Here is a 12128-nt window from a genome sequence, read left to right on the forward strand (position 1 = left end):
GTGAGAAAATATATTTCTTTTCTTTCTTTTACTTTTTCCATCTTTCTTATTTTCTTTCCTCCATACCAAACATAGAGGCTTAATGTAAAAAGTTATTCTCTGTAAAGCTAATCTTTATAGCTAGCTTCTCTAAAGCAAAATGTTGCCAACCAAAGCCTACTACCACTATTATTATCTATTTATTTCTTTTTCTTTCCTTTGGCATGACCACTTGAATGAATTGATATCAAAATAACATGGAAGCAATTTATTCTTTGTGGATAATAAAAACAATATTCCCCCCGAAGAAAAGATCAAACAAATCATTTGAGAAAAATCCCCTACACACACAATTCAAAAGCAGTGGGCTCAATCAGTTTTCAATGATACCTAAAAGACAAGAAATAATAAAGCAGTGGGACTTGATTACATCAATGATGCCTATAAGTCAAGATGAAATAAAGTCGTGGTGCTTATATAAACCAATAAATATATGTATTGTTTATTTTCATTTTCTTATATGTCATTACTCATCTCAAACTAAGACATTAATTACTCAAAAAACATACTTGCCTGCTTTATCTCACCTTCTAAAACAACAATGGCCGAAGGAGTTTTATTCAATGTTGCTGAAAGTCTTGTTGAGATGTTGCATTCTGCAGCATTCGAAGAGGTTGGAGTGCTTTACTGTGTGAAGGACGAGTTTCAGAAACTTGTTGATACGACAAACATAGTTAAAGGTGTACTTCTTGATGCAGAACAGAAGATGGCTGTCGATAATAGTGTCAAAGCTTGGCTCAAACAGCTTGGAGACGCATTTTTTGTTGCTGATGACTTGGTGGACAAGTTTCATACAAAAGCTATGCAACGTAGAGTGATGTCTGGGAATAAATTCACCAGACAGGTACGTGTTTTCTTCTCCAGCTCTAATCAGCTAGTTTTTCGTATTAAGATGGGTCATCAGATTAAAGATATAAGAGAAAAACTAGATGATACAAGAGTCGTTAGCAACAACTTTAACTTAACTCATCGTCCAAAAGAAACAATAGTTGCTAGTGGAAGTAGTATGAGGGAGACCTACTCTTATGTGAGTGAAGAGGAAGTTATTGGGAGAGAGGATGAAAAGAAGGAAATTATTCAATTGTTGGTGGAAATGGAGTTTGAAGAGGATGTGTCTTTCATTCCAATAGTAGGTATTGGAGGGTTAGGAAAAACCACACTAGCTCAATATGTTTACAATGATGAGAAAGTCCAAAAACATTTTGAACTCAAAATGTGGGTGTGTGTTTCTGATGTTTTTGATGTCGATTTACTAGTTGCAAAAATTATAAAGTCGGATACTTGTACCAATCTAGGAAACCTTGAGTTGGAACAGTTACAAAATGAACTTAGAAGTAAGCTAAGTGGAAAGAAATACCTCTTAGTATTGGATGATGTGTGGAATGAGCATGGTGAAGAATGGCATAAATTGGAGATGTTGTTAAAGTGTGGAGGAAGGGGTAGTAGAGTCTTAGTAACTACTCGCAGTGAAATGGTTTCTAGGATAACTCAGACAGTTCAGCCATTTAAAGTAAAAGGTTTGAGCAAAGATATGTCTTGGTACTTATTCAAAAGAATGGCATTCGAGAAAGAACAAGAGCCGGTTGAGGGCTCAAAAATAATGGAGCTAGGGATGGAGGTTGTAGAAAAGTGCAAGGGAGTTCCTTTGGCCATAAGGACAATAGGAAGATTATTGCAGGTAAGATTATGGCAGTCTCAAAACCCAGAAAAGGAGTTGTCATGGTTTCTGAATAGTGAATTTGCAAAAATAGATCAAATGAAAATTACATCTTACCCACCCTCAAGCTAAGTTATAACCATCTCCCTTCACATTTGAAGCATTGTTTTGCTTTCTGTAGTTTGTTTCCAAAAGATCATGAAATTTGTGTGGGTGAGTTGATTCAACTTTGGATGGCACAAGGATTTATAAAATGCTCTGATCACAAAAACCAATGTCTTGAAGATAATGGCTATGAGTATTTTATAAATCTCCTATGGAGATCCTTTTTTCAAGAACCAAAACAAGGCAGCCTGCATAATTTTGGTGACATAATAATTTCATGTAAAATGCATGACCTCATGCATGATGTGGCTGTTTTGGTGGCGGGATCAGATAGTGTCATAATCAATCAGAATACTAAAATCTCTAATGGAAAACATCTTCACATGTCATTAGCTGATTTTGATTTTGATCTAGAAACCCACAAATCAAGTGAGATTTTAGAATTCTTTTCTCAACAAAAAAGACTTCGAACTTTTCTTTTACATAATTGTCGATATTTGGGCTTCTCTAAACTTGAGGATTATTTGTCCAAGTTTAAGTGTGTACGAGCTTTGAGTCTTTCCCGCATGGACATTGAGGTGTTGCCAAAGAATTTGTGTGAATTGGAACATTTGAGATATCTTAATCTTTCTTATGATTCTGAATTAAAAACGCTTCCAAGCTCTTTGGTAAGATTACAGAATTTGCAGACTCTAAATCTCGTAGGTTGTGAAAACCTTGTTAGATTACCTCGAAACATGAAGAAATTAGTCAACTTAAGGCATCTTATTATTGAAGGATGTTCAAGTTTGACAGAGATGCCCCCTGAATTTGGGTATATGACTTCCCTTCACACATTAGATAGATTTGTTGCATCTGAGTCGAGTGGGTTTCCTGAAGTGAGCAACCTTATTAACAACTTACAAGGAGGCTTAAGAATTGAAAGACTGAGACACACAAACTATGTTGCATCAAAATCCACGGCACCAACTTTAAAGCGAGTCATTTGTGAAGGGAAGCATAATCTTCAACTGTTGATTTTAAAGTGGGAAGAAGTTGATGATGGCAATAATATGATGGAAAATGAGGAGATGGCACTAGAAGGTTTGCAGCCACCTTCCAGTGTAAAAGAGTTGCAAGTGTGGAATTTCATGGGCGTGAGTTCGGAGGTTGGCTTTCTTCATTGGATAACCTTGTTCTATTGGAGTTATACGAATGTAAGAATTGCCAATATCTCCCAAAATTAGATCAATTGCGTTCTCTCAAGGAACTTAACATTAATTCTGTTGAAGCAGCGTACATGTGCTCCTCGGCCGAAGATGAATACTTTGATGATGCCCACTTGTTCTTTCCATCCCTGGTGAGTCTTTGTATTGAAAAATGTCCAAATCTCAAGTGGTGGTGGTGGAAGAGGGGATCAGATGGTAATGGGATTAGATCATTTCCTCGTCTTTCCGATCTAAACATATGGAAGTGCCCTAACCTCACTTCAATGCCCTTGTTTCCATGTATTGAAACACTTGATCTCACTGCAAGTAGTTCAAAGTCATTCCAAGAAACGTGGATAATGATGAGGGGGAAGAACACTCAAGCCAACATTTCATTCCTCAAGTCAATCACCATTAAGGAATGCCGCGATTTGACAACACTTCCGGAAGGGAGAGAGAACCTTCCTTCCCTTGAGTCTATCACGATATATAGCTGCCCCAATTTGACATCACTACTGGAAGGGGTTGGGAACCTTCCTTCCCTTAAGTCTGTCTATATATACGGCTGCCCCAAGTTGATTTCATTGCTAAAAGGCATTGGTAACCTTCCTTCCCTCGAGTCTGTCACCATAGATAATTGCCCAGTGACTTCACTGCTTCCAGGAATTGGAAACCTTCCTTCCCTTCAAGATTTCAGGATACGTCACTGCTCCAATTTGACAGCAGCACTAGAAGGGATTGAAGAGATTGGAAACCTTCCTTCCCTTGAGACTACCAATATATGCAACTGCCCCAATTTGATATCACTTCCACGCAACTTGAGTAATTTTAAAAAGTATCATATTATGTATTGCCCCAAGTTGGAACAAAGATGCTATAATTGAACTTTCTCGCTCCATTGTACACGTGAGTTCATCTTACCCTTTTCTTTTTTTCTTTTATTAATGAACTAGGCAATATAGCCGCGGCTCGCCAGGTATTTATAATAATTAGTATTATAATTATTTTTTGAAAAATAAGATTTTGGTTTTTTTTTTTTAAATTTTAAGTTTTTTTTTATATATATATTTAGAATTTATAATTTAAGGAGTTGTTAACATTTACACTAAATGAGTAACATAATATGAATCATGATCTTTTGATGTTTGAGAATCATTTATATATATATACATATTTGTTGATTCATTTTAGAATAACAATGAATATTATATTTAGTAAATAAATAAAAGAGTTAATGTAATTCACGATTTGGGGAAAAAAAATCATATGTAGTATTATTTTGATTAGATGAGTTGTGAAACAAATAAGGTAAGGAATAATATTGAAATTAGTTAATACTCATTTTTTTTTTTACTACTATGTTTGTGTAATGAAGTTAATATTGTAATTTACAATAATATAAACACATTGTTACACCCAGATTTCGAGCTATATTAAATATGACCTCGAAATTCAGATTCGCAAACAAGCGGACTCATAAGGCTGGAAATATGCTACAGGATTAAATATCGAGCCTGCAGGACATAGACGACCTCGAATATGGTGACCTCGGAGTGTTCATGATCTCGAAAAGGTGGCTCCGGAGACGCATCCATCTTCAGGGATGGCCTCGGATCAGGGGTCCCGAGCTCGACGCACATACGATCTCGAAAGCCACGTGACCTCGGGAGATGTTTCTAGCTCGAAAGATGGCGGGAAACCTGGGAAGCTAAAGCCTTGGAGATATATGATAACCACCTTGAATATCTATAAGTGATGTAAATACGAAATGTAATCCTCATTTATTACTGTAAATCCCCTAGAATCGTGGGATATTATTTGGACAGTTATACGTCCCCTGGTCTTCAGGGGACGTTTCCTTTTATATCTGATTATAGGCATTAAAAGCCATTTATTTCATATGCACAAAAAGAGTAACTACCCAAAATATGTGGGATAGTATTCTGCATATTTCTCTATAAATAGAGAGGTTAAGCACCATTGTAATGGACCGAAAATTCTGATCCTTGAGAGAAAACTCTGAAGAATTCATTCCTGAAGAATTCTCAGAGATAATCTTGAGTATTAATAACAGAGACTCGTGGACTAGGCAGATTTAACTGCTGAACCACGTAAAAATCGTGTGTTTATAGTGTCTTATTTAAATTGGCCATTATCAGTTATTGTTTACGTGCTCTTCTTTCACTGTTGACGAAAAACGGCGTCAACAGTTTGGTGCTTTCATTGAGATCCTTAAGCATTCATCCCTGAGAAAATCATGGCCACAAACAATCAGAACACCCCTGAGGAAAATTACCCAAGACGTCCTGGAAAACAACCAATGGAGAACCCGAATGTTGAAGAGAGAAGTGGGTCCTCTGATTCCCGGGGACCACCTCCTCCACCAAGAGATGAGGATATGTACTACAATCCTAAGCGGTACGTTCCCATTGTAGAACTTGAAAACCGGCAACTGAAGCAGCTGTTGGCAGAGGCCAACAAACGGAATGAGGAGTTGACAAGGATAGCCGCAGAGGCGCAGGTGGCTCAGCCCCCGCCTCCGCGCGAAAACCAAGTCCCTCCTCCAAGGGACGTACATGTTCCTCCCCGGAGGCCCCGCGGGCGTCCACGAAAGGATGCTGCCACAAGGAGGCCGACTCAACCTCCGGCACCAGCGGAGCCATCCGCTCCACCTAGGCCCCAGAGGAGTACTCAAGCTCGGGCCCTGGCTAACCCGCCTGTAGAAGTGCCTGCAGGAGCTGAGAATAACTGAACCACTATAGAGGCTCGGACTCAGGTACCTGGGAGCGCACCGAATGCGACTAACCCATCTCGGGCAAATTCTGGACCCTCTAGACCGCGACAAGGGTGGCAGCCACCGTCGCCTATACGGTTCCCTTCGTCACCCATAAGATATCCTTCGCCCCCACGCAGAAATGCTCAACCTGTTCGAGATCAGGATCAAGGGCGTGCGGTTGAAAGACAGGGAAACAGAGAGACTTTCCAGGAGCGGAGAGGCGCTCCATCTGAGAGAAGTCAGACGTCTCGGTCTCGCACTGCGGAGATGAGGCGACGTGGAAAGAATTCATCGCGAAACAACCGAGCAATGAGTTTCACCAGTTATGAGTCCGGAGAGACCAGGTCCGTCAGTAAACACGACCGAGGTCGTAAGAATACTGGAAGTCGCAAGAATCGTCCCGACCTGCGAAATCATCTGAATCAGAGTCGGGGGAATGGAGATCAAACAAATCCGGACCTGAGGGATCGCTTGAATAAACGTAGAGATCCCTTGCGGAGACGCGAGCCTGGAATCACTATCAATGATAGTCAATTCCAGACAGCACCTCCTACTGACCCAGTCCAAGAAAGAATCGATCAGCTCGAAAGAGCCTTTAGGCTTTTAAAGAATGAATGAGGAAATGGTCGATATGAGGACTCTGATGAGGAGCTCGAGCCGTTTGCTCCCCATATTTCTGACACTCAATTTCCTCAAGGGTTTCGGATTCCTCACGTCCCTACGTTTGAAGGAAAGACCGACCCGTGTAGTCACCTCAGCACGTTCAACACTATCATGAGAGCCAGTAACGTGGGTTACGAGCTCAGGTGCATGTTGTTTCCAACATCATTGGCAGGACCTGCCAAAAGTTGTTCGAAAAGTATAAGAGACACTCAATAACCTCATGGGAGCAGTTGTCCAAAGACTTTAAGAAGCAGTTCAGAGCAATGGTGGGGGTCAGACCAGAAGCATCCACCTTAACTAACGTCCGGCAGCAACCGGGCGAAACATTGAAGAGTTACTTAACAAGATTTAATAAGGAAGTAACCCCGAAGCTGAGGGAGGAAAGAAAAAGAAAGGGGAGAGGTATTTCTCCGTGTATAAGGTATACACCGAGCTCAATAAGTCTCAAGAGAACATATACCTGGCTAATGAGAACCAGGTCCCCTTTAGGCGTCCTGACCTGATGAGAAATCAAAAATCCAAGAGGGATTCCAGTAAATATTGTCGGTTCCACAGAGACACCGGACATACAACCGATGAATGTCGACAACTGAAGGACGAGATCGAAGGGTTGATCTCGAGAGGTTACTTCCGGCATTATGTCAAAAACCAGAGTACTGGTCAGGCGGCCGCGAGCCAGAGAGTAGCCGCGCCTCCGACCACACAAAACAATAACTCCCGATCTCGGGAAGAAGATAGGCCCCCGCCAATAGATGGAGAGGATGTAATAACCATCTCGGGAGGGCCTCACCTCGCAGGACGGGGCAGGAATGCCCAAAAGAGGTATGTTAACGAGTTGAAGACAGGGGATGGGTCTCCTTATGAACCCGAACCCAGGGCACCAAAAAGCCAGAGGATTGAGACGCAACCAATAACCTTCACCGAGGAAGACGCCTCCCATGTTCAATTCCCTCATCATGATCCGCTGGTCATTACTCTTCAGTTGGCCAATAAAAGGGTCCACCGAGTTCTCATAGATAATGGGAGCTCAATCAACATCCTCTATAAAGCAACCCTCGAGAAGATGGGACTCTCCCTTCGCGACCTGAAAGCATGTGCAACTACTTTGTACGACTTTTCAGGAGAAGGAACTACCTGTATGGGATCCATTGAACTCCCCGTGACCTTGGGAGACTATCCAGTCTCGGTGACCAAGATAATGGAGCTCGTGGTGGTAGACTTACCATCCGCCTACAATGTGCTGCTCGGGAGACCCGCCCTGGTCGGGCTGGGGGCAGTTTCATCAGTACGGCATCTATCCCTTAAGTTCCCGACCCCCAGCGGAGTCGGGACATTAAAATGAGACCAGTTGGCAGGGAGAGAATGCTATAGCATCTCCTTGAGGGGAAAGAAACAAACGAGCGCTCAAGCACTCGTTATCATACAAAACAAAGACGGAACAGTTTTAGAAATTGACGAGGAGATTGATCCGAGGATTGAGGAGAAAGCTGACCTCGAACCTTTAGAGGAGCTCGAAGAAACTGATACCTCGAAGAAAGTGAAGATCGGAAAACACCTCCAAGATGAGGCAAAATAGCAATTAATTTGCTTTCTGAAGAAAAACCAGGATGTCTTCGCGTGGTCGCACTCAGACATGGTAGGAATAAGCCCGAATGTAGCAAGCCACACTCTAAACATAGACAAAAGCTTTCCCCCAAAGCAACAAAAGCAAAGACAGCTGGACGAAAACAGAAAGAAAACACTGAAGGAGGAGGTTGACATGTTAAAGGCAAACCATTTCATTAGGGACGCCTTTTACACTGACTGGGTAGCCAATCCGGTGTTGGTCCCAAAGCCCAATGGGACATGGAGAACCTGTATTGACTATTCGGATCTCAACAAAGCTTGCCCAAAAGACTGTTTTCCGTTACCAAGGATTGACCAGCTCGTAGATGCCACGGCAGGGCATGGCCTGATGTCGTTCATGGATGCCTATTCTGGATATAACCAGATTCCCATGCATGCCCCCGACCAAGAACACACGAGCTTCATCACAGATAAAGGGCTATATTGCTATAATGTCATGCCATTCGGGCTCAAGAATGCTGGAGCCACATACCAGCGGCTCGTAAACATGATGTTTTCAGAACAAATAGGGAACAACATGGAGGTTTATGTTGATGACATGCTTGTAAAGTCACAGCTCAACAAGAACCATGTTGATGACCTTGAAGAGTGCTTCGGCGTGCTCAGGAAGTATAACATGAAGCTAAATCCTCAGAAATGCACTTTTGGGGTATCTTCAGGAAAATTCCTGGGCTTTATTGTGAACTCCCATGGAATTGAGGCTAACCCCGACAAGATCAAGGCCCTGATTGATATGCCCTCACCTCGAAGGCACAAAGATGTCCAAAGCCTGACTGGTAGGATGGCAGCCCTAAGCAGATTCATCTCGAAATCTACAGATCGTGGTCTTCAATTTTTTAACTTACTGAGAGGAGGTAAGAAATTTGAATGGACAGAGGAATGCGAGCTGGCCTTTCAGGAGCTCAAAAAGCACCTTGCGGAACCACCCATCCTGTCAAAACCTGAAATGGGAGAAATACTGTACCTATACCTTTCAACCTCCGAACACGCGATAAGTGTGGTGCTCGTCCGAGAAGAAGAGAGGGTGCAAAGACCCGTTTATTACATCAGTAAAAGATTACTGGGGGCAGAGTCAAGGTACCCATTGATGGAGAAACTCGCGCTCAATCTAATTCATTCATCCCGTAAGCTCCACCCCTACTTTCAGGCACATCCTATCCATGTACTGACTGATCAACCACTTAGGCAAGTCCTATCTAAACCAGAAGCTTCAGGTCGGCTTCTTAAATGGGCTGTTGAGCTCGGACAGTTCGAGATCACCTACCACCCAAGAACGACCATTAAGGCACAGGCATTGGCGGACTTTATAGTGGAATGTACGGGTATAGCCGACAACGAGGTAATAACCACGGCCCACGAGCTGTGGAAACTTTACGGCGACGGCTCGTCAAATGAAAATGGAGCAAGGGCAAGGGTCATTTTGGTTACCCCCGCAGGAAGCAGATTTCATTCTGCCCTAAGATTTGACTTTAAAGCATCGAATAATGAGGCAGAATACGAGGCCCTACTCACAGGACTTCGTATAGCTAAGGAGCTCAAAGCTAAAGCTATACATTGCTACAGTGACTCCCAGCTCGTGGTTAATCAAATCTTGGGTGAATATCAGGCTCGTGGCACGAGAATGGCAGCTTATTTGGAGAAGGCAAAATCTGCGTTAGAGTGTTTCGAATTCTATACAATCGAACAGGTTCCCCGCAAGCAGAACTCGAATGCAGATGCCTTAGCTCGACTCGCCACGTCCACCGAAAATGAAGAGTTGAGTGTTGTGCCCGTAGAACACCTATCAGAACCTAGCACTAACGAGCCAGAAGAGGAAGATGTGTGTATGATCGAAACAGAGCCGACCTGGATGACCCCCATAGTTGATTATCTCGAAAATGGAGTTCTTCCAAAAGATTGGAACCAAGCTCGAAAGTTGATGTATCAGCTTCCCCGTTACACAATCTTGGATGGAAGGCTATACCGAAGGGGATATTCCATGCCGTTACTCAGGTGCGTAACCCCTCCCGAAGCTAAGAAAATCATTGAAGAAATTCATGAAGGGTTCTGCGGAGATCACACCGGGGGGCATAGCCTATCCAAGAAGATCATACGCCAGGGATATTTCTGGCCAACCATTAAAACGGATTCTTTCGAGTATGTGAAGAAGTGTGACAAATGCCAGAGATTCGCCACGATACCCCGAGCCCCACCATCCGAGCTGACCATGTTGACATCCCCATGGCCTTTCGCGATATGGGGCATCGACCTCATAGGCTCTCTCCCGACTGGCAAAGGCGGAGTGAAATATGCTATAGTCGTCGTGGATTACTTCACAAAATGGACGGAGGCTGAACCGTTGGCAACTATACCCTCAAAGAAGATCCTTGATTTCGTTGTAAAAAGCATCGTGTGCCGATACGGAGTGCCGAGGAAGATCGTATCCGATAACGGAACCCAGTTCGATTGGGACCTATTCACCAATTTTTGTGAAAAGAACGGTATAATAAAGAGTTTTTCATCAGTGGCTCACCCTCAAGCGAATGGCCAGGTCGAAGCTGTGAACAAAACTCTCAAGAGTTCTCTAAAGAAAAAGTTGGAGGAAGCAAAGGGACGGTGGCCCGAGGAATTGCCCCAAGTCCTTTGGGGATATAGGACAACGGCTCGAACCTCGACAGGACATACCCCGTTCTCTCTAGCATACGGCTGCGAGGCAATGTTACCCATAGAAGTCAAAATCCCAACGATTCGAACTCAGATTTACGACCGAAATTCAAACCATACTCAGCTCGAGGAGACCTTAGACTTGATTGAAGAAAAAAAAGAAGAGGCCCAGCTGAGAAACGCTGCCTACCAGCAACGAACTACCAGATATTTCAACAAGAGGGTTCGAGATCGAAAATTCGGAATGGGAGATCTGGTGTTAAGACGCGTATTCTTGGCAACTTGAGATCCGGCAGCTGGAGTGCTCGGGCCAAACTGGGAAGGACCATACCAGATAGAGTCAGTCATCCGACCTGGTGTGTACAAACTTGCGAGATTGGACAGGAGCCTAGTACCGCGAGCATGGAATGGCGAACACCTTAGACCTTACTATCAGTAGTGTAGGAAAAGTGTTGCCTATAACCATGAGTTTCTATTTGTATTAGCTTATTTGTTTTTGAATGTCATCAAATAAAAGATCCATTTCGTTCAAATATGTTATTTCTTTTTATTTTTGCAATCTCTCTTAATTTAATAACCTATGGTCACACTCATAGGATATTAAGGGGGCATCATTGGTACATATACCATCAGCTTAAAAAATAAAATAACATATACAAAAAATATAAAGTATTTGGATGTAACCAAATACGCGAGCTTAGATAGTTTAGACTTAACTGAATTATCAAAGATATATAAAGTATTTGGATATAACCAAATACGCGAGCCTAGATAGTTCGGATATAACCGAATTATCAAAAACATATAAAGTATTTGGATGTAACCAAATACACGAGCTTAGATAGTTCGGACATAACCGAATTATCAAAAATATATAAAGTACTTGGATATAACCAAATACGCAAGCTGAGATAGTTCGGACATAACCGAATTATCAAAAACTGAAAACATTTGGAGTTAACCAGATGTGCAAACTTAATAGGTTTGGAAAAAACCAGCCAAAAGAAAAAAACTAATCGATGGTAAGTAGGAACCTAAACCTATTTCGAAATCGAGACTGGAATATCTTAAAGAAGATAGTTTCGAACTCTTAACCTCAGAACAAAAACTGAGGATGAGGAAAAGTGACTAAACAAAAAAGATATAACCAAATCATTCACATTACATACCATATAAGTACTTTCGGGTTCATGGTTAAAGTAATACCCGACCTTGAAAAATAACGAGGTCGGAAGTGGATAATTTGAACAAACTGTGCATGAATGCATTGAGCTTCGAACCTAAATCCATAATATGTTTGTATGACTAAATAAACATAACTGATTCATCAATATAAAATGTGCCAAATATTTCGAGCCAAGAAATGTAAAGCATATATAAGTAATATCTAAAGAAATTGTATCAGCCCCGAGGACATAAATAAAAATAATTA

General features: G+C 42.1%; 2 protein-coding genes across 2 annotated transcripts; both read left to right on the forward strand.

Moving 5' to 3' along the window:
- Positions 1-485: 485 nt before the first annotated feature.
- LOC133803537 (putative disease resistance protein RGA3) lies at positions 486-5106 on the forward strand. The gene is made up of 2 exons (XM_062241619.1): positions 486-3894; positions 4488-5106. The coding sequence occupies exon 1, from the start codon at positions 581-583 to the stop codon at positions 1826-1828; it is 1248 nt and encodes a 415-aa protein (XP_062097603.1). The 5' UTR covers positions 486-580; the 3' UTR covers positions 1829-3894; positions 4488-5106.
- On the forward strand, positions 2086-3872 carry LOC133805652 (disease resistance protein RGA2-like). Its single transcript, XM_062243822.1, has 2 exons — positions 2086-2919; positions 3003-3872. Exons 1-2 carry the CDS (start codon positions 2086-2088, stop codon positions 3870-3872), a joined length of 1704 nt encoding a protein of 567 aa, XP_062099806.1.
- Positions 5107-12128: the final 7022 nt, after the last annotated feature.

This window comes from Humulus lupulus, chromosome X (genome assembly GCF_963169125.1).
Source record: "Humulus lupulus chromosome X, drHumLupu1.1, whole genome shotgun sequence".
In the NCBI taxonomy this organism is placed as follows: domain Eukaryota; kingdom Viridiplantae; phylum Streptophyta; class Magnoliopsida; order Rosales; family Cannabaceae; genus Humulus; species Humulus lupulus.